This window comes from Acanthopagrus latus, chromosome 24 (genome assembly GCF_904848185.1).
Source record: "Acanthopagrus latus isolate v.2019 chromosome 24, fAcaLat1.1, whole genome shotgun sequence".
In the NCBI taxonomy this organism is placed as follows: Eukaryota; Metazoa; Chordata; class Actinopteri; order Spariformes; family Sparidae; genus Acanthopagrus; species Acanthopagrus latus.
Genome location: NC_051062.1, coordinates 1,619,141 through 1,641,741, shown reverse-complemented (window position 1 = coordinate 1,641,741; position 22,601 = coordinate 1,619,141). Strand labels below are relative to the sequence as shown.

Below are 22,601 nucleotides of genomic sequence, written 5' to 3'. Positions count from 1 at the left end.
CCCTGCTGGGGGCAACCCCCCCCCCCTTACCTGACCTGACCTGACCTCTGGTGGGTCGGCGGGTCACATTCTTTGCCAGAAGACTGGAACTGAATATTTCTAAACCGCACAGTTTGAGATTTTCAGTTAAATTATTCGACATTAAGTCAGCGTATCATTTTCAACTTAAACTCAAGAGTGAGTTAAATAGACTCTTAATTTTGACCTGACTTCAAACTGACAAATGTATCCCATTGAAGAAAAAGGAAAAAGATTTTATGAAACTGAGATTTAACACCATACTATTGAATTATTGCCATGTTTTATAACATTTTGAATCTGGAATACAACTTTAGCAGATCTGCAACACTTCTACGAAGACCTTCACTATGTCTCTACATCAGATGATGAAATTGTCAGTGACAGGGGAAAGGTCAAGCGTGTCATATTCAAACTTCCCCTGCCACTTGTTGCAGGTGGATTTGTTGGACTGCTGAGCATTTGATTTGGCTCGGCCCAGGCGGCGGTGACATCCCCTCGTCAATCTCATGAAAGTCACCCAGTCATTCTGGGCCGAGCTGCTGACAGAAGCTGATATACACTTCAGAGGCATGGAGGATACCCCCGACTGCTGAGGGTTATGATGTTGGGAGAGGGAATAAATGATGACGATATCAAAGGCAGGCCTGCCTTCTGTGGCGCTCTCTGCCCGCCTCATCTCAGGCTCTGCCGCCACTGTTCAGTCGAGCTGTAGGCCTGTTTTCTCCGACATGATGATGAGAAGCATACGGGTCTGAAATTAACTTGACCTTGATATCACAAGGAATCCCATGAAACTTTAAAAGGTTTAGCATCCGTTTCCAGCCTTTAATCATTATCTAAATTTAAATGCAGACTGTTGAAGTGAAAGGATATCATCTGTGGGTTATGAATATTCTTGTCCTTGCTTGCTTGAGATCAAATAACACTTGTATGTGAATTGCATACAAAGGCTTATATCTATAGATCTCCGTCTTAGAAAGGAGAAATCTTATATTATAGGGGTTTGAAAAGATGAAAAATTCTAGAAAAAAAAAAACGTTGAGCATCCGTGTCCTGGAGCCGCAAATACATATCAATGTGAGGTGCCTTGAAGTTGAACCTGAGGACTTGCATGACCTGTGTGTTGACATGTACAGAATAAGAGTGTTCTAATCTGTCCTCACTATGATAAAGGTTCACTCAGCATGATAAAAAGAATATGCCTAAAAGGCAACACATCCTCCCACTGAAACAACTGACCATGAGTGTCTTGGTCTCATGACAGATACTTCTGCATCTTTTGTCAGATGGCAGCAGGGTGAACAGACTGTGGTTGGGTGGATGTTGTATTTTAGTATCCTACTGAAGTCGCTGCGATGAGCCACGCCAGTTTGTGATTCCAATCTATTGCTCCTCTGTAAAAGTTGAGCAGAATCTGGCTCCAAAATGTAGCCTTCCTAAATTTCCACAGGAAGTACAGGCTCTTCTCTGCTTCTATCACCAGTGTGGTGATGTGTGATGACCAAGATAGGTTCTCTGTGATGGTAAATCCAAGGAACCTATAGATGTTCAACTGCTCCACCTTGGCTCCAGTGATGTAGACAGGAATGTGTGTCTTCTAAAAATAAACCCTTGGTTTGTTTCTCTCCTGAGGGCAGGGTACTAAAACGCTAACTCTCAGTTTTATAATGACATGTAAATTTACAGTCTAGTGTGTTGCTCTTTATATTTGACTTCCCGACTTCCTCCTTTGCCACTGTGCTAATTACCACGGCCGAAAACACACATTCGACCTGTGTGGCTGTTTTCTCTCATGAGGACAGACCGCTAAAAGCTTGACTTTAACTATTTTACACGTGAATTTCCCCATCTACTGTCACGCTACATTTTTCTTTCATGTTCTGTCAAGTGTGAATGAATTACACATTTCATGAATGAATTAATGCACATTTACACATGACGTGTTTATTCAGTTATTGCATGTATTAAGCCAATTTTACATCAACATATTTTGCACGTTTATTGTTCAATTGGCTATTCCATTTCGTATAATAAACCATGCGTCATATGTCACACATCTCGAGTAATTAATACACACCGACTTAACATGGTTCTTTACATTGAACCCATGCAATAGAAGTAGAAAAAAGTAAATAGAAAATAACATTTAATAAAAACATAGTACAGTACAATACTACAGTCCATGTTTGAGGCAAATCATTTTTATTATTTATTATTTTGTGTTTTGTTGGACACCAAAACCAACCAACCAAACAAAAAAACCCCCCACTAAAACGACACATCGCCTCTGTCTTGGGTTGCAGGAACCGCGCTGTAAAACCTTAAAGACATTTTTTTATCTGCTCGATATCTGTCATTGGTGTTGAAAGGACTTTTTTTTTTTTTACTGCTTTTTGTGTGTGAGACGCAAAAGGAAACTCTCTCTTTCTCTCGTTTCAAAGACACAGATCACAGAGCCGTGGCTGCCAGCCCTGGTTGCTCTCACTTGTTTGGCGCATATAGCAAAAAAGAGCTCGCGTTTCGTCACCTTCATCAAATGATCATCAGATGCGCCAGTCTGCTGGGTTAAAGCTTGAAAAGGTCAGATGAAAATATATTCAAAACATATACAGTATCTTAATAGCTGAGGGGGGGGGAACATTAATTTTGCAATTATCATACCATATCATTTAGGGAGTAAAGCAGCTGTCAGGGAAACACAGGGGTTATAATCAAACCACAACAAGGGCGATTGGGTTAAAGGAACAGTTCACTATCTTTGCACTCCGAGCCGATGGGAAGTTGGTCCGCAAAGGATTCTGGAGCATCACAGCCAAACATGGTGTTGCAGCATTGTGATGGGGGGGTTGTGGTAGGTTTTGTCGTTTTTGTGTCATTTTGATCACAACCCAACGAGTCAACCTCCCTGGCAGAGTTATAAAGAGAGAAAACAAGTCTGAGATGACCGAAGCGATCTGAGGAGGAGGTTTTACGTCCACCCATTTTAAGGCAAAACCTTCGCTGTAGCTGCTAAGCTTAAAGCGTCGACGGAGTAAATAGTCTTTTAAAATCTATTAGGGATGTTGGGGCTTCCGGAGATTTGGATTACTCCACACTCAACGACAACCGCAGTGGCTGAGGACTTAAGGACTGCTGCAGTTCTGTTTTGCCGCGAAGCTCCAGAAGTGTTTTGTGGAAACTTCACCTGACTTTCCATCGGCGGAGGGGACCTGACAGGACAGCTGTGCAGCCTTTAGCCCTGTCGAACTATGACAAGGAAATAAATATATAAATAACTTTTGTCGGCATCACAGCGGAGTTGGTATTCCTCACGTGTCTGAGGTTCAGGTCCAGGTCCTGGAGAGCAGCCGGTGCCGTGCTCCATGCTCCGTGTCAGAGCTGCCACAACACAGCGGCTGGTTAAGGGTGATGGAGAGAATGCGGCAATCCATTGGCTGCAGGCTTAGTAAATTTCAGTCGGTGTAGTCCAATGGCAAGCTAGAGAGAGAGAGAGGGAGAGGGAGAGGGAGAGAGAGAGACCTGGTTTCTCTATCACTAATCTTGTCCTCGCAATACACTCGCTCCATGAGAGCAATTAGATTCAGCGCCGTTTCCAGTGCCTCTGCAATGACTCATTGAAACATCCTCTGTGCTGATAAAGCCGCATCTCCATTCTCCCTCCACCACACACACGCGCACACACACACACACACACACACACTTGCACGGACTGACAGACACACACGCAGGACGTATAGTTGGGCTTGCTTCAGAACATCGGGACTGCGCTCCGTACTTTGGATTTGCAGCGCGGCAGGGCTGGACGTGGACTTTATTGTATTTTTTATTTTTTATTTTTTTAAATTCCCCCCCCCCCCCCCCCTCCTATGTGGTGTGTATTCCGCCTGAAGTCGGGACTTACGGCTGAGAGTCAGACGGTGGAGATACAGGCTGAGGTAAGTGTGCTGCCCGGCTTCATGTGATGCTCAGCCTTTTTTTTTAGGAGGAGGAGGAGGAGAGGGGGGGGGAAACGGACTAAATTTATAGACAAGCGGCTTAATTTCTGCGCGTTTTCAGGCGCTGACCCCCCTCTTCCTCCACCACCACCACTGATGGCTTGTCCGGACGCGCTTCAGTCTCACAAAGGAGCATAATCCTCCGGGAAATCCATCCAGAGAGACATTTAGCCCCCATGTTAACCCCAGCTGGATGTTTTTTTTTTTTTTTTTATCAATCAGAACTTCCCAGAAAAAAAAAAAAAAAAGGAAATAGAAGCAATATGGGGGAAAAAAAAAAAAACCCTAAACCCCGCAGCAGCAGCAGCAGCAGCAGCAGCAGCAGCAGGCTCATTCTTGCGCACTTTCATCCCGACTCCAGTTGAGGGTTTTGTTCATGCGTGAATGTTGATGGAAGGATGAGTGATCAAAAACGGCTGCGACCACCCCCACGTCACAGATCGCACAGATCAGCTCTGTCTTATTTGTGTAGATGAGTGTTATTATTCCCGCACATGCCGGGATGCTGCTTTAACCCCCCCCCTCCCAAAAAAAAACTCGGTGCCAAAGCAACAGCTCGGTTAACTTTACTGCGACAGTTTGGATTGTGATCCGGCCGCCACAAAGCGCTCTCTCTCCCCCCCCCCTCAAGACCTGCGCAGCGCTTAAAACCCCATTTCACACCTGCGTTTTCCACCGCAACTCTTTTGTGTCTGAACGAGGCGCAGCAGGAAAGACGAGCATCTATCCAAGCGGGCTCTCTTGCGCGCATCTCTATCCAAGCAGCCACAAGATGGTGGTGTGGATATCTGGATGTGGATTTTTTTTTTTTTTTTTTTTTTTGGGGGGGGGCAAAAAAAAAAAGTGTGGGGGTGTTGAAGGGGGTTTTGTGCCTTGCATGAATTTTTACAGCCCCACCGCTGCTAATGCTGTGATTTTCAAGCTTGTATTCTCGCTGGGTGGCATTCACACCGGCTCTGCATGGCCTGGAGCTCCAACACAAGGCTGCTGGTTTAACATGCAATGACCTTGTGTGCGCTGCCATGCCACACATACCTGCTCCAAAACGACATCATAATGTTCAGTGTGGCGTTCAGGTTCTACAAAGAAAAAAAAAAGGAGCACAGCAGGACGCAGGCAGACAAAATCTATTTAGGAAATACAACATCTGTTAATATCTTTGCTGTTGTGTGTGGGGTGTGTGTGTGTGTGTGTGTGTGTGTGGAAAAGGTGTAGGGGCAACCTCTGATGCATTTTAATCCTTCTCAGGTCTCCACTGTTCTTGTTCCAGAGGTAATAACTGATAATAACTGAATCTCCAAAAGGATTTAATATCGAATTAATAGTTTCATGTCTCCCTCCAGTGAAGTACGTTCTGCAAAACTGCAAAAAAAGGGTTTTCACTTTTCAATTTGTCCCTTCTTGCACTGCTGTGCTTTTGATCTGGTTCGGTAAAGGCAGGAAAACTACTTGGTTAGGGTCAGGACAGCATGTCTTTGCTTAAAATAGCTGTTTTTGGCGTCACAAACATGGCTCGAGGTGTCCTGAGGTTACGTTAAAAAACTCGGTTTTGTTGCCACAAAAAAACAAAAAAACAAAACTGGAGGCGGGCCTGAGGTTTCGTTGAAAACACCTATTATTGTCACCACAAACACGGCTGGAGATCTCCCCAAGGTCCCATCATTAAACACCCAGTGGCTTCTCACTGACAAATGTCGAAACGCAGACTTGAACTGTGGTCAGTGGCTTGGGGGAGCCATCTCGCCTTTACACTCCCCCTCCACCTCGGAACATGAAAATCGGGTCATAAATGTGTAATGTGATGAAATGCAATCTCAATTTAACGTATGAAATGCGGGAAACTTGAAAGCATCTTCAGAAATGTTAACTGCCAACACTGTCCTGGTGGCTGGGCCGCCAGCGCAGCTAAGCTTCGACTCATCCCGGGGTGGCTGCGTGTCGTTGCAATCCTTTGAAGAGAGGGGGGGAAAAAAAAAAATGGCCGAGCTGGTGTTAAATTCACTCCAGATGACTGAGACAACATTTGAAGATTAAAGTAAATCTCAGCGAGTTGTTGTTTGACAGTGATTGAGAGAGATGGACATGTCCTACTTTTAGGATGTTATTGTGGAAAAAAATAAAAATAAAAAATTGTTCAGTTTTTTGTGTCCAATCAAACAGTCATCCTCTTTCAATCATTCTCCTCACCGGGATTGTGATTGTCCTACAAGATTTTTTTTTTTTTTTGTCCGTTTTTCAACAGACTGCGCCGACACAATCATGTCAGTCAAAATGAAAGTCAAATATTTACAACATGCACACAACATGGCTCCATAATCCGCTCCTCCTGCATGTTCCAAATAAAACCGAGGATTCCTGGAAGCATGTCAGGGGACACGTGCAGGATATTGGTTTTTTTTGTGTTTTTTCTAAGAATAATCTTCGGTGATTGCGGGTGTCTGAAGTATCCACCCACCCTTGAAATTTTTTCCTTTCCTTTTTTTTTTTTTTTACCCATGGATGTCTGACCTCAGTTTTACATGTTTGCTTTTGATAATGCACAAATGGAATGAACCTAGTGTGACAAACCGAGGCCAACAACAATCTGGCCAAAATATTCCAGTGTTAATGCCTGACAATTTGTCGAAAGGTGTGCAAACCGCCTCCGAGGCCTTTCGAGCATTCCCGTTCGCTCATAGACTCATAGCCACTGAGATACACCTCATTTTTTTCATCAACATCCAGGCATTATTTCCCTAGAAATTAACAAAAATGTAAAAAAAAAACGAACAAAAAAAACGCTAACTCACAATGTTAAAGTAAGTGAGGAAAAAATCCTGGATCTATCCCATTATCCACATCCGCACCAAAGGTTAATGGGGTCTAATCTGGGCCGAGACCCATCCTACCATCCAAGTTTAATGGAAATCTGCTCAGTAGTTTTTTTTTTTTTTTTTTGTATGTAATCCTGCTGCCAACAAACGGATGCTGTGAAATCGTAACCTCGTTCGCTTCGGTAATGTCTTCATTTCCGCGGCGGGCCCTCCATCATTGGGAACGTCACCGTATTCAGTGATGACGTGCGGATGCTGAGCAAGCAGCTGTTTGCTGATCCGTCCAAAACTGTAAGCACACACACAAAACGCATAACTAATGGGTGGAAACAGCAGTCAGGGTTGTGTAGCGTGTTGTGTTTGCCCTGCTGGACGCTGCGCTATTGATACATTTTAATTTGCGTAAAGAGAGCTACTGGAGGTTTGAAAGAGGGATTATTGCACAGTTGTCTGTCAATCCCACACACGCTCATCACTCCGTGATCCTCTGTGCGTGCCGTGTGTTCGCTGCAGTACGACGAAGAAAATGGCAGTGACATCACTCTGCGCAGGTCTGTTAAATATAGGTTAAATCTTTGCCCATGTGTATTTGGAAGAGTTAAGGGTGTTTTGCGGTCTCGGGTAAGAATACGTGTCAACGCAATTTTTTGGTTAATCAGTTGCGAATGACTGGCGATAAAAATTTAGAAATCACGTCCAATCAGTCAGTTTGGTCACATCAGTTGGCTTGTTGCTTTCAAGTTCTCTTAGTCAAAATATAGAATAGCAATAAATACATAAGTGATAAGTGATATTGAGTGAACTTATTTTGGGTTAATTTACATGGCGACACTTTGATGAGCCACTATTATCAACGCAAGGTGAAGCCATAACAGTGTTGACGTTAGGTCGTATATGACGTCCATGTATTGTGTTGCAGAGAATCAATTATCTGGAGGAGTTAGCATGCTAACCAGTTAGCCTCTATCCACAGGTGCCAGTCCGATTGCAAACAGCGGCAACACTAGCAGCAGTTAGCGATTACTCTGCTGATATGCTCCCCCTATTTGTTTGAAGAAACGATTCGACAGGTGGCAAAGTCCTGCATATTGCACCTTTACTCCAGCTAAGGATGAAGGATGCAAAGGAGACTGTAGAACTACTGAAGACGCGGCAGGGAAATCAAAAAGAATGGCGTTTTTTTTTAATTTAATCATCAAATTTGACAGTATGACATCAACTGAGGCTTGGGTGTTGCAGTAACAGTTTGGGTCGGGCCTGCCCAGTGTCTAGTTTATTTTTGATTTTGTCTCCACATACAAGAAAGTAAGAAAGAAAGAAAGAAAAGATGGATTGTTTATGAGACGGTGGCTCCAGTGGGTCAGCTTCCTGTCTCGCTCTGTGGTCATACTAGAGAAAATGACGGCTGACCTCTGCGTGTCACACCAAACGCGAAGCACGGAAGTGTCTCCTTTATAGTTCACGCATACAGATGAAGAGGCTGTCTGTCGCCTCAAGCTGTGAAGCACATCATTTACATACTTAGCTATAAGTGGGCTCTCGTTTCATCACACGGCTCCTAGATACACGTGCATGAAAAGGTAGTTTGTCTCTCAAAAAGTGCGTTTCCCCTCAACAGTTCTTCTCCATCATTTCTAAAATGATCTTACATTATTATGGACACAGCATTTTGTATGTCACTTAAGCCACAAAAGCTTATTCATATGATGTCACTTAAAGGTGCAATATGTACACATTATAGTACAATCCTTCAAAAATGATAAAAAGAGAATTTCAACAGACTGTGAGGAAATAAGAGTTTACTGAAGCATGCTAACCGGGCTAACCAGCCTGAAAACTCCTTTCTCCCAGTGGTCTAATGTTCCTGTGCTAGCAGCAAAAACACTCTTAAATCAGATACTGAAGTTACAAATAATGAATCAAAACAGAAATGGACTTACATAAGCTCATCCCAGTCTCGTTATGAGGTTAGAAAGATATTCAAAGGGCTGCTGAAAGGGAGCTCTCATCAGTGGGAACTGGGAGGAAAAGGTGTAAAGTTGAAGGCACGCTGGCCTTTTTAAATTTTAATTAGTAAAGACATCATCAACCTGCGAGAGGAAATGTGGTTCATTTGCAAGGCGGTTCATTGTGTAGCACCATCAGAAAACAGGCCAGCTGGTGCCCAGTGTATGTGGATGTTCTAGATGTTCCTCTGTGTCTGTTTGCGTTTCGTCCTGGTGTGTTTCTCAAGACCGGGCAATGTCTGAAATGAACCGGTTCAGACAAAGTGCATCCATGACCGTGTTTTGAAAAAAAGGATGAACCGCCATACTTACTGGCGGGTGAAGCGCCTGCTTTCATAAAGAGAGGCACGATGCAATGTGCAACAAATGACTAGACTTTTGTCAAGGTGATGGTGTGCTTGAGTTGTTTGCCAGCCACTATTACTCCTGTTAGTCAGAGAGTGAGGAAAGAAGTCTGCAAATGAGACTCGATGTAACGTGAATAAAACTAGAACATTTTCTCTCCCCTAAAAATGTAAGCGTGGGTCAGATAGATGAATGATTTTTTGTTTTATGGCGCGCTCACCAACATCCAGGCGTTGCATGTGCAAGGTTGACCGTGGGATCCTTGTGTTTACAACCAGAATGCTGTACTAGCTAGCAAGAAACTGCATGTGCTGAGGGTGTGGTTACTCTAGTAACTCGGCGCAGCACTGCCGGACAGCTTGAGTTGCAAGACTGAGGAGTTCCAACGATTCCTGTCAGTGATCAGTGTGCTGTAAAGACAGGAGCAGGATGTGAGAGGAGGAGGGGAGAATGCCATTTTGCTTGAGGCGTCGGAAAGCCACAGGTGGGGCACATCCTCTAAATGGGAGGTACAGAAATGTAGATAAGATACATCTTTTTTACATCTGGTCTGTTTTTAAGTGGTAACATTTTGGAGTTCGGGAGGGAGCGCTTTTGCCTTCCTTCGATGCTGCATGTTATTAAAGCGGTCTGATTCATACGCTGAAGCCTGAAGTTCTTCGGAGACTTAGTAACTTTCAACCTCACTTGGGAGAATTCCCGCTACGCTCGACCACGGGTATAGAGGACACAAAGTGTTTCCCAAGCAAAGGATTAGAGGAAGTTCTTGGATTTGTCTCTTTTTTCATCAAGACGGAGTGTTTTATTCTGAAAATGAACCGGATGTTATGTTGTTGATTCGGCGTGGGGCTTCCTGTCTGCCCTGCGCTTTTGGCTGATTTGTTGTGCCATGCAATGGTGCAGATACGCAGCCGAGCTGTGACAGAGCTGAACCGAACAGGGATCCGGTGGGATTTAGGGGTTAAGTTTTACCTGTGGGCGAACGACTCTGGATCAGAGCAGAGTGCGATGTGACTCCAGGAGTTTATTCCTCCAGAAAGTCTTGCTGCCAGACATGCACAACATGCATCTCAAACAGCCCAGCAGCAGGTCTTACTTAAATGTGTATTTCAGTTCCAACTACTACAGCGTAGGCTGTACCCATCAAGTGTTAGAATGCAGTGTGCAAATTTGACAGGAGGAATCGAAACAGACTTTTGTGACCCTGGTACTAGGTTTAGTAAATCTGATCCATGTCATGCTCCAGCTGCGTTTTGGTCATGACAGGAAAACGTACGCGGTGTATGAAAACAGGAAAATATATACACAAACAGGTCATGTAATGTGTGTGTATCATCAGCTGCAGTGGTTCAAAGTGTCTGTGATATTTTATAGGTAAGAGGACGGGCGCCTCTGACAGGATCATTCTGTAATGATTGAAATGCAAATGACAGAGAGCACCTTCATTGATATTCATAAGACTTATCTCCTATCATCATTAAGTGTGAGAACAATGTCCGCAATCTCCCGTGTGCTCCTGCCAAGGAGAGCCACGGAGCGCGCTCTGAATTCAGCCCGAGCCATTTGAAGGACGCTTCATCATAAAACGCCACATTATTACAAATACTGTACGTCGGCGCAATTCATCACAGACACATTTACAAGCATATAACCTCAGTGAACAATGACCAACAATTTCGACCTGAGAAAAGCGTCGCCGCTTTCGCCCCCTTATACTTGTTGACGATTTCTGTGCTGCCATGCAAGCACAGTTACTCATATTCTTCATGTAGTAGTACATTTCATCTCTATATAACCACTCAGTGATGAGCAGCCTGTGGTTGCACTCAAACTCCACACAAAATGATGTATAAACATTTTATATATATATTTCAATACATTCAAAAGTAAGGGGGCTGCAAAATGTCCCACCATAATTACACTGTTATAGTGAAAACATAACTGGAGCTGTTTAATGAATCAGTAAACACACTGCATTACTTGATAACATGTTTATGTCTTTCCACAGTAGGTATTAATATTTATCAATGTATTTATTCATTATTTATTATAAGTACCCTCCAAGCATTTAGGAGTTCAAAGAAAGTGAGTTTTCTTATTAATATGTAAATGTGTGTGTCACATATGCACATTTGCACATTGCGCATATTGCACATAAAAGCTGTTGGGTGCATGTGAGGAGCTATTATGTTCTGTTCGTGGGTTCCTGAGTTCAATGCATCATGGTCATGTTAACACTGAACAGAGACTTGTTAATGTGACGTAAGTGTCGTTTCGTTACGGCTGAAGACTTTCCAGAGCTTTTCTGGCAAATGAAGGAGCGTAAGAAACCTGGCGACAATTTTAACTCCGCGATGAAAGGATACGCGTGGTCTTTGGTCGTAAAAAGACCAAAGCCAGCGATGTGTAGGTCCGTCTCGCAGTATCATCTGATGTCCCTAGACAGTCTGTGGCTCTTAGCTCAAAGCCCGTGTTGTTGATAGTATTTTAAAGGGGCATTGGAGTATTGTAGAATCGGCGTATTTGGATATTTACTGTGGGACAAAATAGATATAGAAAGGATTCAGTTTATCTTCCTTATAATTATATTCCTGGCAGGGAGCCTGGACTACCAACTGGTCATAGTGTGCGACTGCCCCAGACCCTTAGGGAACCTAAACACTTCGAGTCCACCAAGCAAATAGTTTGTGATACACCACTAAAGCACATTATCAGCTGCATACCTGCCAACACACTTTCCTGTTTTTTTTTTTTTTTAACCCTTTAACCTCCTGCTGAGCACCCAATTGGTTATTTCCTCCATAAATCTCACGATTTCATAGAGATCAAACCAAATGTTGGTGTCTTTCCTTCTTGTGGAATGTGTTGGGGTATCTGGCAACCCAACCGAGAGATGAGGTGAGCGCACGCTAATGACCCTGCCTGAAGCGCATCACTCGACACCGCGTTCCCTAAAGCCCTCCGCTCAGTTTGCCGCTGAAAATGGATGAAACAGGTCCGAAGAAGAACTAACATGCTTTCAGCCTCTCATATTCTCTTGACTATCGCCTTCTGTCTCACTTGCTCGTCTCTGCAGTCCTTTTTGAAGGTCTTCCTGGCAGTGACGGCTCCTCAACGCACACACACACTCGCACTCTCTCTCCAAATGTTTGCTGTATGAAGGGAAGTAAGGCCTTTGTTAGTTTAGGGCATTACAGTGATAACAGTTACAACAAGCTACAACAAACTCATTGCTTAGTAACTGGCACCAAGTAATCAGGTATTAGTCTGTGGTCTCTTATGAATATTTATGTGGATACCTACCTATATATAGCTTTATGTAATTCCTCTTCACACTGGGACGTGTTATGGCACCCTAGTCCCCTTGTGTCACTTTCGAGGAGAAGCTTCATTTCATTTTTTCATGCAATTTTCAACTGCACTCTCAATTGGAAACTGTGATTCACACTTCATTTATATCCCGATGTGACTACTGGCGCTGCATAATGTATACATAAAACACAAATTAAAACACATCATACAGTATGCAAGTTTGTTTGTTTTGTCACCTTAAGACTGAGCCAATTGAATGAAATCCCCTTTACAGTGTCAGCAGTGTGCGTGTGTCTGTGGAAACTCAACACTGTGATGTTACTCTACAGTCAGTTCAATCAATACATGTACAACTCTGTCCCTGTTTGTGGAGCAACTCTATAAACAATGTATTCAACATTGCTGTGGTGGATTTATGCCATGCTATCTTGAGTTTCTACAACCCAGCAGCCTTCATTCACAATAATACGTATGAAACAGGACATATAACATGAGAAAGGTACTCTGGGATGTCCAAAGAGACCCCCACTGACAACACATGATCATGGCACACAATGTAGTCTTCATTAGTCTTGTTAACAGCCTTGTAAGTGCGGACATGTAAGGTAAAGTGTACCAGGGCAGTTCCAGTAAAGAGATCGTAATGAGCTTGAGAGCTCATGAGGTCAACATTCATGTGACCTGAAAGTTGTCCCTGAACCTGGTGGTGCGGGAACAGATGCTGCAGCAGCAGACAGAACAGTGTGTGGTTGGGCTGAGTGAGTTCTGTGATGATCCTGTTGATCGAGATTGATCTGATTTAGCTGGGTGCAGAGATTCTCCACAGGGTACCACACGAATGAGCTCTAAAACCTGAAATGCCTAGAATACCAAGTTTAAGAGATTTTCAAGGCTTAACTCTTAACTTTACAAATTCTGGATGGCTGCACTGAAGTCATCTTTTTTTTATTTTGGGTGGTTTACACTTCAAATGTCATAAAATACCCGTTCATCTTTGACGATCGCCCCACTGAACAAGATGCACAAGTGTCATAGTCCAACAGCAGTTATTTTCTGCAGTAATCCAAAATCCTATGGAACAATCCCCGGCTTTTTGTCGAGGGAACCAGGGAAATGCTAAATTCCGGGTAGACCTCTAAAAATAATTCGTCCCTGCAGTACTCTATTGACGGTAGCTTTGTCCTGATGGGGCAGCAAGTGATGCGGCCAGTCAGCAGAGTTCCATCATTTGTTCTTCATCATCATCATCAAAAGATCTAAACATGCAAAAGAAGATCACGATAAATAAAACCCTTTGTGGACTTCGGCAATCTCAGAGGAGTACACCAAATCTTCTCTTCCACTGTCCAACTGCTCTTGTAACTACACCTCCTGTGTGTGTTTGCAGACTTAAGAGGACGCGTGTTTATTTTGCAGCAGCCCAGCAAACATCAGCCAAAGCATAGATTTCCAGCACCAACACTGAAATCCTGTAGCATCACAGTGAAAGTTGAGCCGTCTGCAGCTGACCACAGGTGCTTACAGCCAAATATCAAAAACAGCGTATTACGGGTGTAAAGGGAGCATGATTGCACTTTGCTGTGTTTGCTGGGATGTAATTTTCCTGAGAAAGCTCCATTTTTCTTTTTTGAATTCTGACCTATTTGAAAGCTGTGGGCAGGCTGCTCAGCCTCCTCTGACAGACAGCTACAGGGAGCATTTTCCTCTCAAATATCATTCGAAAGGCTTGTGTACGGAAGTCTGGAAGATGCATTCTCTTCCTACTGCCCGCTCCACAACATTGTCAGCAAAGCAGAAATTACAAGACATTTTTCCCCCCTTGGTTTTTGCCAGTTGTCAGCAGGTGTCATTGATTGTTACCATGGAAACACCACTGCTAGCTCTGAGATGAGCCTGAGGGTAGGATGGCAAACTTCTACAAAATAAAAAAAAGTTGAAGTTCAGGGTTGCATTAGTCCATCGTTGTTGTTTATCATCAACAAAACCCAGGGAATAAAATCAAAACAGATCTGTCTCTCAATACTTTCAGACCGCCCTACCTTGCTCACCTCCGAGGTGAGAGCATGCATGATTCATCTCAGCTCCAAGCCCATTGGTTCCTACTAAAAAATGGAATCATTGCTCTTTTAAAGAAGGCTCAGTAATGTTCTCATACAGCTGGCTGCTGTAGTTTGTGAAAAATGCTTCTGCAACAGGAAGACATTGTTCGCTTGTTGGGGACTCTTTTCATCAGTGGATTAATTACTAGTGAGTATTTGGGGCAGCAGAAGGGTGTATGTGGGATTAAGGAATAAAATAGCCTATATCAGTATTTATACACACAATACTTTTTCATAGGACTAGTTCAGGAATAATTGGAATAACATATTGTGGCATAGACTGGTCCAACCATCCAGTTCTCAGCAACACTGTATGTGTTGTCGTGGCTTAAAAAAAAAACATGTTGAATGCATTTCTGTTGTCTTTCTGTTGAAAGACTTGCAAACTCAAGATTTTGATTATGGAACATGCACACTTGGCACACTGCTAATTGTTTTGCCCCTTTACCTCCATCCAGGATGTGAATAACACAAAGATATTACAAAGATGTGCTGTCTGTCTGCTGTCTGCTTCATTTTGGGCGGGCTGGTTTATATAAAGTCAGGGTCTATCATTGATAATAAATGGAATCCATTACATACATAGACTCTTGTATGTTTTTTGTAGTCAGATCAGCTTTGACGATGACTCCAAACCAACAAATCTTCCAATTTAAACTGATAATATAATAAAAAAGTCTATAAATCAGTACTACTACTATTTGCCGAAACATAAATTAAGCTTTTCCAGCTTGTTTAGGTGATGGTTAACTCAGTTACTGTGTGATGCTGCCCTAAAGCATTTTCCTTTCTGAGCTGATGTGTTCCCAGGCTGACAGGCCTACATGACAGATCCTTGCAGCTGTAATCAGGAACCTGAATCCTTTCTGTTCAGCTTCACTAATCCATGTTGGAAAACTGTTTAGTTTAAAAAGCTTGCTTGCAAAGATTGGCATGTACTTTGACTCTATTAGCAGAATTCCGCTTATTTATTCATGCAGCCTTTTCATTTATATTTGATTTCAGAGAGTCAGTGCTGGTCAGCGCGAGACTTAATAATTGATTTGGCCTGACTTTGAGTGGCACACACTGTTATTTGAGTGAGAGGATAATTAATCAACACTTTCAGATTGAAGCAATCAGGCCTGAGATTTCTTCAACCAAACCACTTAAAATATAAAACATAAAAATATATATTAAAACATTTCTCATGACCTGGGGGCAGTAGAATGAGGTGAAAGCTCCAAGAGGAAATTGAATTAACAAGTGGAGTGCCTTCTAGTTTTGACACAAATGTCCATGCGATGCCTCAAAATCCAAAGAGCAAGAGTTCTAATTCAGAGGGTTTGCTGAAATTCCTTTACAAAGGAGCCTGAAAATAAACTGTCATCTTTTTAGCCAAAGAGTTTTGGGATAAACAAACACCACAATTTCACCAATACAAACAAACACATTGCAGTATTTGATTATCAGTCTTTCAGGCTTCAGCACTTCACATTTGAGATGATCTGCTTGCACAGGGCATAGCGAAAAGACTTTTAACTTAACAAAGACCCTAGAGTTGACAATGCACACCTTACGTTAGATGTTTAACATGTATTCTTCCTGGGGAGGTCAGTGGGGAGGTTACCGGAGAATCCAATATGGCTGAAACGTCCGGTGCTCGGCAGAACTTGCACGAGTATCATGAAAAGTGACGCACCAGCTGCACTTTTAAGGCTTTAGAAGTGGTAGCTAAATGGGCTGCGCAATTGAGTAATTCAATGAAATCACTAACCTAGATCTGTTTACATGGAAAATGCTGGTTCTGGTGCTGTCTGGACACACAAAGTAACTTTATTATATTCATGCTTTAAATTATACAAGTAGCCTAAGCATGCTAATATTTGCTCTTAGCGCTAAACACAAAGTACAGTTGAGGCTGATGGAATGTCATTAGCTTTGGAGGTATTGGATCATGAAACCAGACAAGACTCCTTTAATTAAGACAAATTAACCTCCTGACAGCGCTAGATGAAAAGTTAAGAAATCTCCAAAGTGAGTGTGGTGTAGCCCGGCTCCAGCTGAAACTTGCCATCAGACAAATTGCACTATATAAATAAAACTGGCTTAACTAGTCATGTGGGGAGCATGAATGTCTTAATCAAATCAAATCAGTTTTATTTATGTAGCCCAAACTCACAGTCACTTTATTGCCTCAATGGGCTTTACAATCTGTACAATGAATGACATCCTCGATTCGAGTGTGGGAAAACATGCCCCTTTTTTCCAAGGGGGAAAAAGGAGAAAATGGAAGAAACCTTAGGAAGATCCATGTCTTTGGACTTGAGAGAAAAAAGTTCACACATCATTTGTTCAGACTAATCTATTCAAACAAAACCGACATAGACAAATTATAATATATACATATAGTGTAGGAAAACAATGATAAATTATTCATTGGGACTCCGCTGCCTCACTCGCATTCACTCAAAGGCAGTTGCATTTTTAAAAGCCACCAAACTGCCTGACCTTATTCCACTCCATAAAAATATCAGTTAGTTTGGTGTCAAGACTATTCTTACAGCTAAACTCGCTAGTATCCTCGATTTCATATTAATGAATAAAACAACAACAGCCCAGTTTCTTGAGGGCAACATGTCCTCAGTGGAGTCAAAATCCTTTTTTTTTCTAACCAACATTATAAAGCAAGACCTGTTGTGCGAATTTTGAGGATTGTCTTGAAAGCGTCAAGTTCAAAAAGTTACTTGAGTTCGTAAGTAAACTTTTGAGTAGAGATTTTGTCACACTGTCAATTTTAAAGGCTTTATATTTAAATGGTAGACGAGCAACTCAAGTTTTGATTGTTTTGCTGGTTGGCACCATTGGTCCACTCACTTAGTATGAGGACAAGTAACTAAATCTAGTGTTCAACTATTATGGTGCAAATGCTATATGAGCAAATGGATTAAACTCTATTTTATTGTCTTTCAGGATATCCCATCAAGCAGGAGACCGGTTAACGAAAGAGCGTCCTAGGCTCTTTCTTGCTCTGGACTGGGGAGTCGAACAGCAGCCGCCCATCTCCATGCAGGCTCTCGGAATGGGGGACTCTGAGAAATCTGCTTTTTGTGACCGGGGCTGCTTCGCTCAGCTCACAGCCTGAGGAAGAGCAGGAAGCATCTCGGTGGAGGGGCAGGGGGGGCCGCAGAGGACCCAAGGGTGGACCATAACCACGACCTGCCAGGCTAAGGCTTAGCACAGCAGGAGCATGTCAGCACCCGGAGGCCCTTCATGCATGTGTCGCTCCACGGCCAAGGCCTACCTTCTGCTGTGGATGGGGCTGGCGTCCATCTGTGTGGCCGCTGTTCAGGCCCAACAACACCCTGTGGTCACCACCAATTATGGAAAATTGCGTGGAGTGAAGGTAACATTACCCAATGAGATCCTGGGACCAGTGGAGCAGTATTTGGGGATCCCATATGCGCTGGCTCCAACGGGGGAGCGGAGGTTCCAGCCACCGGAGCCACCCATGTCCTGGCCGGGCATCAGGAATGCTACTCAGTTTGCTCCGGTCTGTCCTCAGTTCTTAGAGGACCGCTTTTTACTCAATGATATGCTCCCAGTCTGGTTCACCGCTAACTTGGATACAGTGGTAACCTATGTGCAGGAGCAGAGCGAGGACTGCCTTTACCTGAACATCTATGTCCCCACAGAGGACGGTAGGTCAACTTCCTCTTCCATCCTCTTCCTGGATGTCTTTATGTTGTTTGCTATTTCACGCATGTGCACCTTCAACTTCGAGGGTTGGGGTTCAGCTGCACAGTCATTCTCTAATCACAAGAATTTGGTATATGACTGTGCACTTGAGATTTATCCTTAAATGAATATGATTTCTTGAGGATTACAAGTATCGTCTGTATCGATGGTGCCCACTAACACTATAACACAATCATGGCGTGTATGTTTGATGTCATCATCATTTGAAGGGAAAGTTGTTCTAATCCTAACTCAAGGATTAAGAGGATTACTCCTAATCCTTCTAAACTTGTCATATCAGGCCTTCTATACAAGCCTGGACTGCTGATTGTTGATGATTGTTAAATTGGCTGGGAATATCCAGCACTGAAGTTTAACACAAGCAGGAATTATGGGCCTTTCTTCTTTTTATGTCTCTGTGCCAGCAATAGCTGTGGCTTGAGGCATTATGTGTTTGGGTTGTCCCATTCTTTGGAATGCCATCTCAAGGACGTGTGGAGAGAATTTCTTCATAACGGTCCATTTGGACTAAAGGATGATCTGATGAGATTTTGGGGGTCAAAGGCCAAAGGTCACTGACTGCATGGAGTCCCATTATTACGAATGCCATTTCTTAGACTCCAGGATGAACTGAATACATTTTGCTGGTCAAAGATCACTGTGACCTCACAAAACACATTTTTCACCACTAACCAACAAATTGCACAAACGTCCAATAGTATAAAACGATGAAGATGTGACGTCTTATATCCAAATGGTTAAAAGGCCAACTTCACTGTGACATTGTTTATTCAATGCCACAGTTCAGGAAGAGCATCTTGAGGCGCATGTGGAGTGGAGGCATACGACTGCAAGACAGTATTTCTAGTCTCCTTAAGCAGACAGCTGGCCAGACCTAATCAGGGGGCATTATATGGTTATATGGTGTGTGTCTGAACTGCTATGCCACCAGGAAGCCCCAGCACTTTGCTTTTTTGTCTAATTTTAGGACCCTGTCTTGTGAAAGGACCTTGTGTCAAATTTAGATTTAGAGCTCATCATCTCAGTTGATATTATGTGATATATATTTAGTTTGGCATTAAAGGCCAGCAGTAGCTATTCTTGTCTATGTAACAAATTAAAAGCCTAACAAGAGGAGGATGGTTCATGCTCTTTGGGAAAGCTTGTATTTCCAATCATTAGTACAGAAAGTTAATTAATCTGTTATAATTTCAAAACTAGCAACTTAATCGAGCATAACACAATGTTTGAGTCAGCAACTATTTTTACTAGCTCCTTTCATGCATGAAATATTGAGTGACAAATTCATATGTATTGTTCAATATTTGACTTTGCTCTCAAACAAGTGAAAATTCATGTCAGTGAATGTTTTAATAGGCATTATTTTGAAGGAGTTATACGCAGTGGACTGTATATAAAGTGTTTCAGGAATAACTGTGAAATCCTTTTATTCTCAGAAAACCAGACAGGTAAAAACATTTTATTTTATCCAGATGAAAATTATGTTTGTGTATTTTTTGTATCTCATTCTTCTTTGAATGAGAAAACATCTGTCCCTCTGTGTACATCATGCACCAATGGGTTTATTTGACTGTTGGGGCTATATTTACACGGCTAGAATCTGAAGACTGTTGTTTTGAACTAAAACCATTCAAGGGGTAAAGTAAACCATAATTAATAAAATAAAACATGAAAAATTATGCAAAACCTAAATTGGCAGAATATACCCTTTTGCGCTTTAACATCCACCAGAGTGAAGGGACGTATTTTCAGTCACAGAAAGAAAATGTTGTGACAAATTCTGGGTTAATGTATTATACGCCTTAATTTTATTTTAACCTGAGAAAAAGAGGATTTGCAGAATAGTTTGCAAGAGGTACTCTGTGCATTCACCATTTTGAATTTATGATGCCATATCTCAAAATGACCAAGATAATAATCAGATGGGCGTAAGAGAGCCCAAATCAATTGTAAACATTCATAAAATTGCTTAAGATGTAGCAAATAAATGAATAAGTTTTTAATCAGTTCAAATACAAATCTGAATATGTCTGTCTAAAAGATTATATTTTCCAATCCATCTGCAAAATAAAAGCATTCAGGAAACATGCTAAATCATTATCTTGTATAGGATAAGGTTGGCAAGCCACACAAACAAAAGCAACAGTCTCAAACCAGTTTTGCATGGTCAGAGTTTCCGCTGTGCTTGTTGAAGAAGCTGACTATTGAAACGCTTGACTTTTTGATTCTCTTTGGGGCCGTGTAAGTGACCCTGCACTCTGACCGATGCGTAACTAAATTTAGGCACTTCTGCCCAGCAACTCTGTTGACCCCACAACCCTGACTTGTCTTTGTACGCTTTGATTTTTGTCTGCGTCTCCACATTTGCCTGGTACATAGTCTTATTTGGGTTGTATTGAGATAATAGGAAGCGAATACAGTCTGTGTTCCAGTGTTTGTGGTTAACGCTTGATCTCTGCTACGATAGAGTCTCGGCCTGTCCTCCTGTGCCAAACACACCAAGCTTATTTCCTTTCTTTTCTGTGCTTTAGGGACATGGTCTCATCCAACCCGTCACCCACACCTCACCCTCTGTGGATTAGGGATTAGGATAGATGACCATGTCCTGTGGCTTTGTAGTGCAATTTGCAGACTCTTGAACTTCTAGGGCAGTGGTTCACCGGTGGGGTCAGAAAGCCTAGGTTGTGTGCAGTGTCAGACAAGGGGTTAGACTGACCTTTCATTCACAAAACTGTGTGTGTGTGTGTGTTTTTATTATAACTGCAATACCAGGTGATACAAGATGGGATGCTGCCTGTCTCTAGTGAGTGCGGGGCAGTCAAAGAGGATAATGACCGCAAAAATGGTCATTAAAACACAAATTTAAAATGTCATAATAGCATGCTAAGCAAGCCACACTATGCGGGGAAGTTTCCTCTGACAGATTTCAGTTTGAGTGCACCATTAGAGAAGAGAAACACAGAGGAGCAGAGTGGTCAAGTATGGCACGGCTCTCTTGTTGCCCTGATTGAATTAGCGCTGTGGAAATAGCAGGGTAGCTGCAGGGTTCGGCTTAAAAGGCATTGAATTTAGTCTCCTAAAAATCGGCCTTTGAAGGTATTAAAAGGTTTCACATTTTATTTACAAATGCCTTAAATCTTGTCTCTTGCCCGTTGTAGGCAGTAATGTGAGCGCTTTAACGTTTCTCTATGTGATTGCCGGCTGTCAGGAGACGTTACACACCTATGAACTGTAAGTGTGTCAGTGGATTGTGCTGCAGGAGGCGTTTTCAGTCAGCACCATCGGAGCTGCGGCACACGCTGCCTCCCTTCTGCTGGCTCCCGCAGCCTGGAAGCTCATCCGTTCTTTTCACGGCCGACATTTTGACTTGTCAAAACAGAAAAGCACAGGTGGAATTCCTAACATTAATTATAGCTGCGTCCCATTTAGGGGAGCTTGCTCCAAGACTCTGGTATTGTGCATGCTCACTCGCTGACGTGACCCACTGGGGCACTTAATAGAATGGAGCCATTGTTAACATCATTGGTCACACTTCCTTTATTGCTTTGACATGTCAAATTGCCTGCCGGGAAAAGGGTCTGCTATTTTAACCTAGATGAACTTAAAGGATTTAACCATTTCTAATTGGTTAATGTGTCTGTCATTTTTGTCTGCGTAGCCTATGACATGTACATGTTTGGAGCCATCTGTGGTTTGCAGTAACGTTAAGTGCTCATATTATATCCAGGTGACTGGGCTGAACATTTTCCAGAAAAGAACCAATCGCAATGTTTGTAACGCCACAGGAGAAAGAAAATGACAGCCTGAGTTTACCAAGAACTAGCAGTTAGACTGAGATGTCGCTATTTGGTGGATTTTGTTTGTCAGAGAAGCTTAAAAAGCTCCACATTACACAAAATGGGCACAGCAGCAAAAATCACATAGGTTGGACCACCATGTTTGAATACTTATCTTTAAACTTTGGACGTAAAGAGAGCTAGTGTTTTTTTTTTGTTGCTGATTTCACATAGCTCCACAATGCAAATCAAGCGTGCGAGGAGTGCTTCAGACCTATTGTCATATTTTTCGAAGCGGCATATTTTCACTCTTCTGTTAATGCCCCTTTCCTACATCTGCTCTGTAAATAAAAAGTGAACTGAGTAGTTGTGTAGTTAATGAGTTTATTTTGGTTGCGCTTTGTGAGATTTCAACTCAGAATTTTCATATGTACTCTCTTAATTAGTTAGCTAGAAAGGTGGCGGTGTTAGCAACATATCAACAAAGCAGTGTGAG

The 22,601-nt window shown here is 42.6% G+C and overlaps 1 protein-coding gene across 1 annotated transcript in view; it reads left to right on the top strand.

The window, feature by feature from the left end:
• The first annotated feature begins 3,563 nt into the window (after positions 1-3,563).
• Positions 3,564-22,601, top strand: part of nlgn4xa (neuroligin 4 X-linked a) — a 101,119-nt gene continuing 82,081 nt past the window's right edge. The window contains exons 1-2 of the mRNA XM_037091840.1: positions 3,564-3,956; positions 17,544-18,271. Of these exons, the coding sequence (XP_036947735.1) occupies positions 17,821-18,271 (451 nt within the window). The 5' untranslated portion in view covers positions 3,564-3,956; positions 17,544-17,820. The remainder of the gene's footprint in view (positions 3,957-17,543; positions 18,272-22,601) is intronic.